The 15,150-nt window shown below is 45.7% G+C and overlaps 2 protein-coding genes across 3 annotated transcripts; one reads left to right on the forward strand and one right to left on the reverse strand.

The window, feature by feature from the left end:
• Window positions 1-340: 340 nt before the first annotated feature.
• TNF (tumor necrosis factor) lies at window positions 341-3,054 on the forward strand. The gene is made up of 4 exons (XM_033102747.1): window positions 341-711; window positions 1,283-1,328; window positions 1,498-1,545; window positions 1,871-3,054. Exons 1-4 carry the CDS (start codon window positions 526-528, stop codon window positions 2,290-2,292), a joined length of 702 nt encoding a protein of 233 aa, XP_032958638.1. The 5' UTR covers window positions 341-525; the 3' UTR covers window positions 2,293-3,054.
• Window positions 3,055-11,107: 8,053 nt separating this feature from the next.
• LTB (lymphotoxin beta) lies at window positions 11,108-13,819 on the reverse strand. Of its 2 annotated transcripts, XM_033103051.1 has the most exons (4): window positions 12,874-13,803; window positions 12,404-12,455; window positions 12,132-12,203; window positions 11,108-11,715 (listed from the first exon to the last, which is right to left on the reverse strand). In XM_033103051.1, exons 1-4 carry the CDS (start codon window positions 13,033-13,035, stop codon window positions 11,276-11,278), a joined length of 726 nt encoding a protein of 241 aa, XP_032958942.1. In that variant the 5' UTR covers window positions 13,036-13,803; the 3' UTR covers window positions 11,108-11,275. The 2 variants fall into 2 exon arrangements, with proteins under 2 accessions (XP_032958942.1, XP_032958943.1); XM_033103052.1 differs by lacking the exon at window positions 12,404-12,455 and having other exon boundaries at window positions 11,406-11,715; window positions 12,874-13,819.
• Window positions 13,820-15,150: the final 1,331 nt, after the last annotated feature.

The raw sequence follows: 15,150 nt of genomic DNA on the forward strand, positions 1-15,150 counted from the left end.
GAATGGAGACAATGGGAATTGGGGGGCAGAGGGGAACTGGGGTCCAGCCTTTAGGGTCCTACATTCACAGCAGTAACTGGCCCAGGAAGCCCCCTAAGAATCCAAGTGGGGCGGTTAGGAAGTATCCTTGATGCCTGGGTGTCCCCAACTTTCCAAACTCCCGCCCTCACGATGGAGAAGAAACCGAGACAGAAGGTATAGGGCTCACTACCGCTTCCTCCAGATGAGCTCATGGGTTTCTCCACCAAGGAAGTTTTCCGCTGGTTGAATGAAAGCCTTTCCCCGCCCTCCTCACCCCAGGCTATAAATGCAGCTGTTTGCACAGCCAGCCAGCAGAAGCTCCCCAGCGAGGACACCAGGGGACTAACCAGGAGAGAGAGAAGCAACTCCAGACTCCCCTGGAAATAATCTCTCAGAGGACACAGCCCCCAGAGAAGCAGCTGGGCGATTCTCTCCCTCTAATACACACTGCACCAGGGATCCACCATCTCCCAGCTGGACTTGAGCCCCTCTGGAAAGGACACCATGAGCACTGAAAGCATGATCCGAGACATGGAGCTGGCTGAGGAGGCGCTCCCCAAGAAGGCAGGGGGCCCCCAGGGCTTCAGACGGTGCTTGTGCCTCAGCCTCTTCTCCTTCCTGCTCGTGGCAGGAGCTACCACGCTTTTCTGCCTGCTGCACTTCGGTGTGATCGGCCCCCAGAGGGAAGAGGTGAGTGCCTCACCAGACCTGCCTCATTCTCCCACCCAGAAGGAAATGTGGGGGGAAAGAGTGTGCGAGATGGGGTGGGGGTAGAGGTGTGCTGATGGGGAGGGAAAATGTGGAGAAAGATGGGGAGACAGAAAGAGAGGTAGAGAGAGATCATGGAAGAGAGAGAAGGATGGAGAGATACAGTGTCTGTCACATGGAAGGTGCTCTCTCAATATTTGTTGAATCAGTGAATGAAACAATGAATGAATGAGCAAGCAGATACACATATAAAGAGAGATATGTAGAGAGATGTGGGGTGTGGGTAGAGAGATGGGGAAAAACAAGTGATATGAATAAAGATGGTAAAATAGAATGAGATATGGGAGATATGAAAAGATGAAAATAGGGTGTCTGGCATGTGGAAGGCACTCAATGAAAAATTGTTAAATGGATGGATGAATGAATAAATGGATAATTGGAGAGAGAAAACTAGACACATCAGACAGAGAATACAAACTAGATAAGCAGCCAGACTCTTTCTCTTTTAGGGGCCACTTGCTCTGATGCTAATCCTCTTTCTTCTCTCCAACAGTTCCCAGCTGACCTCAAGTTCATCAATCCTCTGGCCCACACACTTGGTAAGTGTCTGTGAAGCCTCTCTCCTACTTCTGGGTTTGAGTGAAGCGGGGATTAGTCCTGGAAATTTAGAATTGTGGTTTTGGGGGATGAGAAATGGAGGTCAAAGTAGCAGGATATTTTCTTGGAAGCTTAAGGGTCTCACCTTTTTCTTTCCTCTTTCTTCCTCAGGAGTGTCTTCTCGAACCCCAAGTGACAAGCCTGTCGCCCACGTTGTAGGTAAGAGTTCTGAGGATGAGTCTAGGGGGGAAGAAGCAGACATGCTGTGGAGGGATGGGAAGTGGGGCTGAACCCAGGCTGAGTGTAGACAGACCTTGGAGACAGTGTGAGAAGAACTCGCTGAACTCAAAGGAAGGGTGGAGGAACAGCACAGGCCTTGAGGGGGATACTCGGAACCTCAAGGCCAGATGGGATATGGGAAGACAGACAGAGGGGAGAGGAACCGGATGTGGGGGGTGGGAAGAACTTGAAGGCCAGGATGTGGAGAGTGGAACTGACAGGGTCACATGGACTCACCTCTCCCTCCCTTTCTTCCTCCCTCCAGCAAACCCCCAAACCGAGGGACAGCTCAAGTGGCTGAGCCGACGAGCCAATGCCCTCTTGACCAATGGCATGTTGCTGACAGACAACCAGCTGGTGGTGCCTTTGGACGGGCTGTACCTCATCTACTCCCAGGTCCTCTTCAAGGGTCAAGGCTGCCCTCAAAGCCATGTGCTCCTCACCCACACCGTCAGCCGCTTCGCCGTCTCCTACCGGTCCAAGGTCAACCTCCTGTCTGCCATCAAGAGCCCTTGCCAGAGGGAGACCGCAGAGGGGGCTGAGGCCAAGCCCTGGTACGAGCCCATCTACCTGGGAGGGGTCTTCCAGTTGGAGAAGGGTGATCGACTCAGCGCTGAGATCAACCTGCCTGAGTACCTCGATGTTGCCGAACCCGGGCAGGTCTATTTTGGGATCATTGCCCTGTGAGGGAGCAGGGTGTCTACCCTCACCCACCTTAGTCCCTTTATTATCCACTCCTTCAGACCCCCTCATCCCCTTCTGGTTTAGGAAGGGAGTTAGGGGCTCGGGCTGGCCACCAAGCTTAGAACTTTCAACAACACTTAGAAACCTAGGGTGCACAGATATGTGGCCTGGACAATGGGGCACTGCCCACTACCAAGCATTCAAACTGGGACTTCCAGAATGCAGTAGGGGTCTTAGGTTTGGATCCCTGAACGCAACCAGAGATGCCTGAAATGTGGAGGCCAGAGAACCTTAGTTCTGGCCAGAACACTTCAAACATCCCTTGAGAAGATCTTACCTAGAACTTAACATGAGTTGGCCTCAGGCCTCTCTTTCTTCAAATGTTTCCTGACTCTTCCTTGAGATGGAGAGCCCAGCCCCTCCCCTACAGGGCTAGCTCCCTCTATTTATGTTTGCACTTGTAATTATTTATTATTTATTTATTATTTATTTATTTACTGATGAAAGTATTTATTCGAGGGAGACCCAACGCAGAGGCTGCCTTGGTTCAGAGATGTTTTCTGTGAAAACGGAGCTGAACTGTAGGCCATTCCCACCTGGCCTCTGGTCTCTGTGCCTCCTTTTGCTTATGTTTTTAAAAAATATTTATGTGATCAAGCTGTCGAAATAATGTGGATTTGGTGACTGACTGTCGCTACATCGCTGAACCTCTGCTCCCCAGGGGAGTTGTATCTGTAACCGCCCTACTGGTCAGTGGCGAGAAATAAAGTGTGCTTAGAAAAGAAACATGGTCTCTTTCTAGGAGTTAATTCTGCATTGACCTCTCCTTGGGGGTGGGAGGCCACTCCCTGAAATCCTCTCTCCACAGGGCTTACGGTCCCTGGACCCAGTCCCCACGCCTTAGATGGCTGGGACTCAGGAGATCCTACAGAAAACCGAGCCCGGCACAATATGCCCCTCCCCCAGGAAACTGGAGCCTGAACCTAATTACCTCTCCCTTGGGGCTGGGAATTTCCAACTCTGGGAATTCCAATCCAAGCTGGGGAAGTCCTGCAGCTCAGGTGCTCAGGTGAGATTTCCGGCTGTTGTGGTCTGTGAGAGAGAGCCCTGGAGGAGCCACATTCTCTGGCACCTGAATGAATCACAGCCAAGGAACTTCCAGACATCCAGGTATCTGGACTCCAAATCACCAGATCCAGGGCCCCCCAGCCAACGCTGTCCTAACTGTGCAACCTAAACCAGTCACCGAACCTCATCTGTCAAATGGAGATAGGAACACCCACCACAGAGGAGCTACAAAACAGGAGACATAAGCTACCTCAGAGCACCTAGCATATAGCACTTGGCATGGTAGGCACTCAGTGAATTTTGGCTTTTTCCCTTTATCCAGACCCCAGCCATTCTGTCCCCTTCCATCTTTCAGTGGGTGGAATTGAAAAGATGGAAGAAAAACAACCTAGGAATAAGATATTGGTGAAGGGTCCACATACCAGCGTGGTTTCACTGATTTTCTTGGCCAATGATGAGAGGAGGGACGTGAGGTGGGTGAATCGGAAAGAGAAAAGCACACCCTGCAAGTGGCTCTTCTGGACACAGAGTCAAAAACAAATATGAAGTCAGAAATGAAGGCCCCAGGAATGTGAGCCCCACTGGGCTGAGAAGTTGAGCTTTCTTCCCTGCCAGGGTTAACAGTGAGGAACAGAGTGAAGAAATAAAATGGAGTTACTATAGTCAAGCCATTAAATTATTAAAATCAAGTAGGTAGAGGTATGAGGAAATAATTCTATTCTTGTTTTAACTTAAACTTTTTAAACTTTCCAGTCCTGTGTCAATGTCTGGATATACATCAAACCTCCAAATAACCTTTTGATTACCCCCTGAAAAAACTAAGGAAAGAATGTTCATATATCCAGACCTGACATGCACCCTCCAGACTGCCTGACATCCATTATCCAGACTACCAGTCTTCTCGAGGATTACCATCTGGGACCAATCCAGAGGCTGAAAATGCAATATTGATTCTTCTCAAGAATGCACTTTCTACTATAAAAACCCTCAGCCTTTCTTTCTTCCTCAGAACACTCTGGATATTGCCTAGTGGTGTTTCCAGTTTGAAAACCCTAAGATCCTTGAATAAATCTTTATCATTTATTACTAGTCAAAGACTCCTGATACATTTATGCTCAGTCAACATTATGGTGGCAGCAGTGGGTTCTGAAGAATGTTCTGCTTTAATTCTGCCTCCACCATCGGATTTGAACAAGGCACCTGCTTGAGCCCTTTGTGCTCTGTCAGCTCCAGGATTTCAGTGGTGAGTTCTCTCGGTTTTGAACCTCTCTCCTTCAGTTGAGGTTCAGAATTTTTATTCTTGGGTACCAGTTTTTGTAATGGGAGGTCCTCTGTCTAAATCCGCTACAGAAAAACAACCCTCATCTGTACACCAGCTGGATTTATGTTCAAAACTTATGGTCCATTCTCTAGTAAGTGTTTTTCACCAATGGACCTCAGATACAAAAGATAACTTGGAACTGCAGTGGCCAAGCTAGGGATCTTTTGAGATTCCAAAATTAGTGATTTTTCATACACAACTGGAAACTCCTAGAAATGTTCAACAAACTGAATGAGAAGCATTTTTCAATAGATATTTAGAGGCCTCCAAGAAATTCAATAATTCAAAATAGCCTTAACATCTCTTTTGTCTTTTTGTCCAGCCATGACAGCTTTCAGGGAAATTTACTTTTAACGTGGGGCCCTTTAAAAAGTTCCCATAAAGTTGCTTCCTCAGGGACTCTAGCTAGTTATATATATGCTAACATTTTGGTCCCTTCTCTTGTGCCTTTTTGTCACAAAATAGACCAACTTAGCAAAATAATGTAAAACTCTAATGGCCATTAGTGGAACACTTTAAGTCTCCCTCAGAGACCCTCCCTTAAAGAGAGAATTCCAAACCTTTTGGAGCAATTAGAATGCATTTTTTTTATTGATATGCAGAAGCTTCTAAAAGACAAACTGACTTTAAAAACAGCTCTAAAAGGATCCTAAAAGAAACTTTGGCCATCTGAGCAGGTGCTTTAAAATTTCTTATGGTTTCTCCCCTGAAACCTGACATTTCAAAGAATTTAATGACTATAATCAGAAATTTGGCAAAATTGGAAACTAAAGATTCAAAGCCTGATGGGAATTTTTTAAAAGCCTCCTCCCCTAAACTGAAATGAAACTATGTACCCACAAGGAAAGAAGCAAATTAGGAACGATGTAGTTGGATGGGTAGATCAACCTGTAATGTCACTTAAGTTACAACCCAATTCTTTGGGGAATTGACAGCAACTGCCTTACAAATCTGTGTAACCAGAAATCCAGCTCTAGAAGCAGTTCAGTGCCTACCTATCTTTTACCATCCTCAATTCCTAAGAGTGAAGAAAAAAAGTTGAGGAAGGGGGCGGGGGGTGGGGGAAGTGGAATGAGGGTTTTTTAAAAAAGCACAAACTGCTACTCTGGTTCCAAGGCTTCTTGCCAAATACAAAATTTAATTGTCTTATCTATAAATATGAATAAGAAAAAGACTTAGACATCTAAATGAATAAACTTAACTTATTCCAATTGTTATAAATTAGTGGGGTTTAGCTTTCTGTACAGTCTCACGGTTGAAATTTTAAAAACGAAATTATCAGGTCTCTGTTTGCATCTCTCTGTGTTCATATTGTGTGGTATTTTCCACCTCTGGATGGGATTCCTAATTTGGAAAAGAGCTCTGTTTCAATTGGCTTTAAAAAATTTAGTAATTGCATTAAAATTCTCAAAAATGTAATAGAAAATAACCCAAATGCTTTTTCAGGATCACGTGATCTATGACATATTTCATACAGTTTTTTTCAAGCTGGTTTAAGTTTGGTTTGGTTAAATAGGCATATCTTTAGAGTTATCAGATTTATGTATAATACTTTTATTCTACCTGGGTTTATTAGTCAAATAAGTTCATGTTATCTCTGTTACAAAGTTTGTCAGCAAGAAAAATAACCTTGTATAATGAAATTTTCATAGGTACCCTAAACATAATTATTTAGAACAAGTAAAATAATTAGATATAGATGGGTAAAAAGTTTTTAGGTGAACTTTTCAGCAATATTTATGTTTTATGATATGTCTACTTAGTTTCTCAAAATCTTTTCGTAACTTTAAACCTTATCGTGTTGCCAAGTTAAATGATGAGTCAAGTTGAATTCATTGAATATCTAGATCATTTCCAAATAAGATAAAATACTGAAACACTGATTGTTAAATAAGTCTAAGTTTATCTACTTTTGGCTTCTTATTACAGAGAAAGTAAAAGATAAATTTGGATCTGTTAATGAATATGTTTCATACTTTATTGAGGAAGCAGATGTTTCTAAAAATTATGAAATACATTTGCCAGTAAAAGAACCTATGTTTCTAGAGGTTATGAAATAGATTCATAAATTTGCCACTCTAAAGAATGCTAATTGCTTACTTTTTAGTTGCCATTAGAAATTAGAAATTTAGTTGCCATTAGTTGCCATTAGAAATTAGTTGCCAGTAAAAGAACCTATGTTTCTAGAGGTTATAAAATAGATTCATAAATTTGCCACTCTAAAGAATGCTAATTGCTTACTTTTTAGTTGCCATTAGAAATCTAAGGATTAAGAATTCTAATTAATATGGAAGGAAATAATGTGCTTTCAGTAAAAAACATATAAGGTATGGAAATGCATTTTTGAGGAAATTAAAAGAAAATGGTTTGTCCTCAAATAAGTTGGTTATTTCTGAATTAAAAGAGACAAACTAAGAGGGACAAGGAAAGTTGTAAAAGGTTTGTGAAAAAGGAATGTCAAGAAAGAAATTTATGTGTAGTCAAGCTAAATAAGATTGAAATGAAATTTATTAAGTAAAGGAATTTAAATATCAAAAGTAAGCTGATACAAAATTAGTTTTCTCTCTCTGATAAAAGGACAAAGTTTTTCTATACTATTGGTATGTTCTTAATAAGAGATTATAAAGGGAAAGCAAAGATTTTGTGTTTTATTAAAATTATTTCCTGTCCTCCGTATCATCAGGTTTTTTAATGCTTAGTTAAATAGTCTTCCTAATATTAAAAGAGCTAAATTTTACTTACAATTATCTAACTTTCTGTATTTGCCTGTGAAGTCTTTCAATGTCACCATGATTAAATAGATAACGAAGTTTCATTTCACAGTGACCTATGATCCTATTTGACCAATTGTTCTAAAACTTTTGATATTTTTGATAAACTTCCCAAAATTCAAAAATTAAATAGAGTATTTTTCTTAACCTAAAAATAATTTTGAGATTTTTAAAAAGGATCCCTGAAACATTTCAAAGGACATCTCTCTCTCTCTCTTTCTTTATAAAATGGGGAAAATAAACTAATTAGGCCTATTTGAGATGCTAAAATTACATGGGAAGCATTATCAAATAAGAAATAATGTTACACTTGCATGTGTATACTATTATTAAGATAAATGTTCTAGAAATTATATTAAGATGCTAAGAATCTGCAATGTCATAATATGTTTTCAATTGCAATTCTATTTATTTTAAAATGTTGTGTGTTGCAGAAAAAGCAAATTTCTTTGTCAATTGCATTGCAATCATACCTTTAACCATGTCATTTTAAGTCTTTGTCATTTACAGAATCGTCTTACTCTGATATTTTTTTTGCAAATATGTTTCATCTTCAGAGAGATTCAGGGAGAGGACTCTGACACTCTGAAATACAGGATTCTGATAAACTTCCAGATTATACCTTTGAATTGGATGAGCATTTGCAGAACTCTAAGGAAAATCTGGATTCATAAACTGTTAATAAAAAGCAAAAGCAGGACGGCCGGTTAGCTCAGTTGGTTAGAGCGCAGTGCTCCTAACACCAAGGTTGTTGGTTTGATCCCCACATGGGCCACTTTGAGCTCTGCCCTCCTTGAAAAAAAAAAAAAAAAGGCAAAATCAACAAGAATTAATAACATGGGACTGAATGAACTGATGAGGATTACAATTTTTAGGACTTTTTATTTGAAATATTGCTGGTTCTTTCACCTTTTATTTTTCCAGATATAAGGAAAACTTTTCTCTCAGGCTAGTTATGCCTCAGAGCAATTTGGTAAACTACACCTTTATAAGCAGAATTGACACATTTACCTTTTACTTCCTACTTGATCCCTCCAGAATTCAAAACTCTCAATGAGTACTCTTATTTTCATGACAATATTATTATTTGTATAAGTTAATAAGAATCTGTTCTCCTTGTAGCAGCACACAGTGGAAACTGGTTATGCTACCAAGGTTTTCACTGAAATGTCGTATTTGAGAGAGACATGCAGAGACTCAGGTATGAGTAGACAGCATTAAGGAATCCAGATTGACTTATGGAAGCCAGTAAAACCATTGGATTTATCAGCCTGGTACTTTGCTTACCAGGTTCTCAGGTGAGTAAAAAAGGTCACTTCCTGACAGATGCAAAACCTCAAGTATTTGGGGAACCTCAAGAAGACAGCAACTCATCCAAATCTATAGGGATTGCAGGCCATGTCCGATAGCCAAGTCCTTACCTTGACTTTTCTGGCCTCAAGGGGCCTTTTAAGTTCAATCTGAAGATTCCTTATGAAAAACTCCAGCAAACCAGATTTTAAAAAGCCTCTATGGGTACTTACTGTTCTTGCTGTTCCTATGTAAATAACAGGCCAACTTTATTAAAACCAGATTTATTTCGCAAATTAGTATTAATTTGGTAAAAATTAATCTTTGGTAAAAATGAGGGTGATTTCAGAGAGAAAAATTATGTTTCAGTAATATACCTTTCTGGATATTAGATTCTAGTGCTGTTCATTATCTTTTGAGGTTTTGTTCATACCTGTAAACTGGACTGGATCCTGAATCCTTCTAGTTTACTCTAATATCTAGCTATGGCTCTCCAAACTAACACTTTCAATTTTTCTCCCATCCTTTGACTCGTAATCATTGAGAACTACAACTGCCCTTTTCCCAAAACCACACAAGCTAAGGTGGAATCACAACAGAGAAATCACAACAGCTTACATAAAGACAATCTTTGTGCTTGTTGCTGAAAAAAATCACCAGAGGCATTCAAATGGAAAACCAGGAGACTATCAGATTGTCACTGCCTACCTTCACTCCATCTGAAGATCTTCAAGCCAGAAATTTTGAAATCTTCTTGACTGGCTGCCTTCAGAACTCAGAAACTGGGGTTATAGTCTGTTTCAACCACTAACCGTTGTTTTTCTCGTTTCCATAGAGATGCCCCTTGTTAAATACCTGATTGTTGGCACCATAGGCCTAACTTTGGGAGCCATCTGCATTACTACCTCCTGAAATGAGAGACAACTGTTTAACTGAACTGAACTTTTCTCAAGACTGAGACTGGTTTCCTTTTTTTTTTTCCTCCAAATTGGGGGATATTGGAGAACAGTGTGTTTTTCCAGGGTGTCGTCGTTTTTCAGTCTAGTTGTGGGGGGCGCAACTCAGCTCCAAGTCAAGTCGTTGTTTTCAATCTAGTTGTGGAGGGACAGCTCACTGGCCCATGTGGGACTCGAGCCAGCGACCTTGGTGTTATAAGCACCGCGCTCCAACCACTGAGCCAACCGGCCACCCCGAAACTGGTTTCTAAAACTGACATATAAAAATAATGTCTTAATTGGTCATTTCTTAATGCTTCAATGTAAAAATTGGCACAAATATTGAGCTGACTATAAAGTCATCTATGGCAAGCATGTCTCTAGCCCATATCTCCACTTCAAGGGGCGTGATAGACCCAAGGAAGGCATGCTGACTTGGCATTGAAGGACTTTAAAACATTTTGCTTGATCTACAATGTTTTCTAAGAGAAAATCCTGATCAAAAGGGGAAATGAAGAATAGAGTGAAGAAATAAAATGGAGTTGACACAAGGCTGGGGAAAACCATGTGGGGTACCGCAGGGGTGGGGTGACCCACTGGAGTGACCTAGATAGGGCCTTGGGTTCCCTCTGCCTCCTCCAGCGGGGCTGAAAGTAAGTCATGGGGTGAGAGGGCTGCTGTTACTCCCCGCAAGGCCCCCACACTTGCCCACTTATGGGAAGGGGATCTGAAATATGAAAGAGGAGTGAGAACTTTCCACCCACCCCCCCAACCCCACCTCCCCACCCCACAGGGCCAGGTGGCATCAGATTTTCCTCCTGTCCTCCTCCCCAGTTTCTCCATGGCGTTGTCAGACACCATCCTCACCGCATCCCTCTCTCTCAAACACCCTCCCAGCTCGCCCTTCAGCCTCTGCCCTTCACACCCCATGAGCTGTGATTCTTGCTCCTTGGAGGAGAAGACTTGACTATGGAGTAGTGGGTAAAGGGGCATTCAGGTAACCAGCAGGGGAGAAGTTCTGGTCCCCTTAGTGCTTGATTCCTTAGCCATATTCAGGGTTATTCTGCAGCTGGGCCTTTCTGAGTGGTGCTTGCCTTCCACTGTGATAACCCCTCTCTCACTGGTGGGAGGGACCCAAGAGAAAAGTGAAGTGTGGTGCGGACCATGTGGCTCTAAGAAGCCGGATGCTTGGACATGCTTTGGGGTTTGAGGAGATCCCCTTCCTTCTACCCTCCAACTGGGCCAATGCTGGGAAAAGGCGGTCAGAGGCTGAGAGTGGGTGGGACCCACAGACCCCCATCCCAGGGATCAGATGCCAGACGGAGCGTTATGAATTGTTTCAAGCAACCAGAAAAACACAGAAAACATTTAACCATCACTTGTGTACCCACCCTGAATGAAGACATGTTAGCATCTCAGCATCTGTATTGGCAACTCTACAACTTCGCATTCTTTATTTTCATCAGGCTCAAAATCAGTTTCCAAACAGTCTCCTACATTTTCCCACAGTCACAGGGTTCCTGGTATCTGGGTCCCCAATATCTGGGCTGATTCACACACTCCCACCATGCAGTCGTTTTCCCCGGGACACGGGGCGGGCATCACCCCACCATCACAGCCCCAAAGAAGGTCTTCCCTCTCCTGTAGTCCACCATATCCGGGTGACTGATGTTGACGTACACCCTCTCGCCCCTCCGGAGCTGCACCAGGCCGCCGAACCCCACGCTTGTATACCAGAGTCTCCGGGCGGGGTCCAAGGCTGGGCTCACCGTCTCGGCGCCCTCGAGCAGCAGCTCCGGAGTCCCGGGTCCATAGGCGCCCCCCGCCCGGTACAGCCGGCTGCGCAGCGTGACCGAGCGGCCGAGGGGGTCCCCGTCCGCAGGGGGCGCCCGGCCTCGGTAGCCGACGTGACAGTAGAGGTAATAGAGGCCGTCCCGCGGGAGGGCTAGCCCCTCCGCGCGGGAGAACTGTGTCCCGCTTCTCAGGAACGCCTCTTCTTTCTTCGTCTCCCAGCCCAGCCCCTGCCCCTGCGTCCAAGCGCCTGCGAAGAAACGGGAGGGTTGGCTCTCGGGAATCCGATCCCGAGAGGAGCGATCCAGGTCCAGGACCCCTGGGAAGGCGGGCAGACGGGAGTGGGGGCGGGAAGTTCTAAGCCCCTGCAGGAACCGAGCCCGGAGTGAGGTGGGATGATGGTGCTACCTCTGCAAGGAGTACGAGCTGGGGATTGAGGGAACCTGGGTGTGGGGTGCGGAGCGGTGTGCTGGAGAGATCCAGGCCGGGTTTTGCCTGCTCCGGGAGGGAAGCAAGACGCTAGAACGCGGGACAGGCGGAAGGGTGGGCATTTTAGGGGCGAGAAGTGGTGAAGCGAGTCGCCAACCCAGCAATGCAATAACAGAGCAAAGGGGCTCTAACCGTGGGCTAGCCCCCTTGGACTATTCAGGTCTATGAGATCCTTACCTATGAGGTGGGCAGCCGGGAGCTTGGGGCTGGGATCTGTTTCTGCATCCTGCTCTGGCAGCTCCTGGAACCCTGGAATGGGCGAAGAGTCCACCAGTGGGTCAGGGCCGCCACCCATGCATGGTCCCCTCAGAGGACAGGGCGCCAAAGCCCAGGGACGGGACACCGGATTCCTGGAGACAGGAAGGAGGACAGTATCTAGGGACGCAGATGAATGGGAGCTGGGAGTCCCGAGCGTCTGGGGCCCTGGAGGGGAGACGGTCTGCTCTTACCCAATCGCTGCTGGGCCTGTGCCTGTGCCCCCGGCTCAGTGGTCCCTGTTACCTGGGTGGGTGGGGTCACAGTGCCAGAGTTCAGTCTTAGGTGATGCCAACCCCACCCCTCCCAATGTAGATCCAAGCGCTAAGCCTGGGGTTTGTCCCCCCAGCCGCAGCCCAACACCCGTCTCCTTGGAAGGGAAAGCAAGCAAGGCAAGGCAGACGTACTAGAGGAGAGAGAGAGAGACCGGAGTATGTCTTGGGAAGAGGAGAGGAGAGACACCCAGGAAGGGGTTGGAGACATCAGGATACAACAGCATCACAGGAACATGGAAAAAGCCAGCGAAGAGGCACACCAGACAGACAACCCCACCGGGGGCAGAGGAGCCAGCTGAGCAGGTGAGGTAGGAGACCCTAGGCACAGCCAGAGGTAAGTAAGCATGAACAACATACAGCCCTCTGGGGCACTTGTTGCAGCCACTCACCAGTCCTCCCTGCTCCTGGGGCACCACTGCCAGCACAGCCAGGACAGTGATAGGCACAGCCAGCAGCAGGGTCACCAGGGAAGTGGCTCCTGCCACAGCCAGCAGGAGGCAGCCTTTCCCCTGGTGCCTCCTCCCCCAGCCCTCCAGCCCCAGTGCCCCCATGGAAACTGAGCCAGGGCCCAGGCAGGGGGGCTTTCATATCTCAGGGGTGGGGCTACCCCCTCCCCATAGACGCACACACCTGGCTGGGACTTTCCACACACCCCTGCTCCCCTCACCCAGCTTCCTGTTTACCCAGAGCTGGGGCGGGGCAGCTGGATGCCTGGGTTCTCTGAACTAGGGAAGGAGTTGGGGTGAAGAGATAGTTTCTCAGGGTAGATCTGGAGGGAGCTTTAGAGACCTGGCTCAATAGGGAGGGAAACTGAGGCCCAGGCAGGGCAGGTAGCTTGCAGAAAATCAGGCAGCAAAGCTGCAACAAGAACACAGAACTCCTGATTTTCAGTGCAATCTGAATCCTTCTATACCCCCAAGGTGGGTGCTAGAGAGAGGGTTGCATCCACATCCCCGAGGTCAAGAACTGGGGTCTTGAGGGATGGATGTCCGAGTCCCTGAGAAGAACTTATCCCTACACTGGACTGACCTCCTCCTCCATTCCCGTGCTCGCCCCTAGACCCAGAGCTGAGTCCACAGTGATGGCAGCTGAAGGGAGTCTGCCTCACCACAGACTACTGCCTCCTGAGGAGGGATGGAATGAGCATCACGTCCCTTGGTACAGAGAGCAGACAGGAGGGCGGTGAGGCAGGCCCTCCAAGAGCTTCGCAGTCCAGAATGAGCCCCATCCATTTAGTAGGTGTGACTAAATGTTTATGAACAAGTGAAGAAAGGACAAATGAATAAGCACCACCAAGCAGCATCCCTGAAATGAATGGTATGGTAGACAGTGCAGTAGGAGCTCAGAGGAGGAAAGACCAAGTCTGAGGAAGCTCCCCTTCCTCATCAATTAGCTCCCCTTCTTGATGACATCTCTTTGTGTTCAGATAATAATAATAGTAATAATAATAATAATAATTTAGCTTATATACAAATCGCACTAGCATGTATGGAAATGCTACTGTGCCACTGATCTACACACTACATAATTCTGGTCATCCTGACAAAAACCCTCTAAGAGACCACTGATCTACACACTACATAATTCTGGTCATCCTGACAAAAACCCTCTAAGAGACACAGAGAGGTTAAGGAACTTGTGGGAGTTCACACAATAGCAGTAGAGTCAGGACTTGAACCCAGGCAGTCTGGCTTCAGAGCCTTTTCCACAAGACAATTTAAAAACTTAGTACTGACTTCAGGTTTATGTATTTTACTGCATGTACGTTTTGCCTTCCTCAACCGCCCCCCCCCCGCCCCCTCAGAGAAAGGCAGAAACAAACACTGAACCAGAGTAAAGGGTTTACAGGTGAAATATGTTGATGTTTGAAACTGAAAGGTATCAAAAAAAATGAGATGATTGATAGATAAGTGATAAAGCAAATATAGAAAATGTTAATTGTAGAATCTAGATGGTAGGGACATGTTCAGTGTACAATTCTTACCATTTTTTCTATGTTTAAACTTTTTAATAATAAATGTAAAAAAAATGAATATTGTCCTATGGTGGGGCAAGGGGAACATTGTGGATGGGGGAGGGGGAGGAAGTAGCAGAAACTTTCTGAATTTGGAGAAGGAAATGCAAATGCATACGGGCAGGGGCACCAGAGATCCTCCTGATAGCTTGCCTCCATACGAGCTAACTCCCCGGTCTTCACCCTCCTCAAGGACTGGGTGTGCAATGCTCCAGCACCCATCTTCCTCTCCATCAGTGCCACGAAAGGCCTTCATCCAGGTCTCTGTCGCGAGGGCCCCAGACCAATGCCCTTACTTACTTTTTGTGCTTAATGTCAGAACGCTGCCTCCAGCAGGAAGTCCACCTGAATTGGCCATGCCTCCTTTCCCAGTGCCAACTTTTTATCATCTTTCTATCCTAGATCTATCAGCAGGGCTTATATAGGTCTAGTCTGGTTGCTTTTGACTTTCCTGTTTGTTAATCAGTTAGCAAAGCACCCTGCTAGATAGAGCTTCAGAACACCAAGTGAGTCACCCCAAATCCCCCAGAGTCCCCAGTCTTAGGTGGGAGCCAGGGGGCTTTGTGAGCTCTTAGTGGATGCAGTGTGAGGGGGAATTGGGAAACAGTTCATCAGAGAAGGCGCACGGCGGAGGTGTGCAGTTACTCACTAC

This window comes from Rhinolophus ferrumequinum, chromosome 3 (genome assembly GCF_004115265.2).
Source record: "Rhinolophus ferrumequinum isolate MPI-CBG mRhiFer1 chromosome 3, mRhiFer1_v1.p, whole genome shotgun sequence".
Taxonomy (NCBI): Eukaryota; Metazoa; Chordata; class Mammalia; order Chiroptera; family Rhinolophidae; genus Rhinolophus; species Rhinolophus ferrumequinum.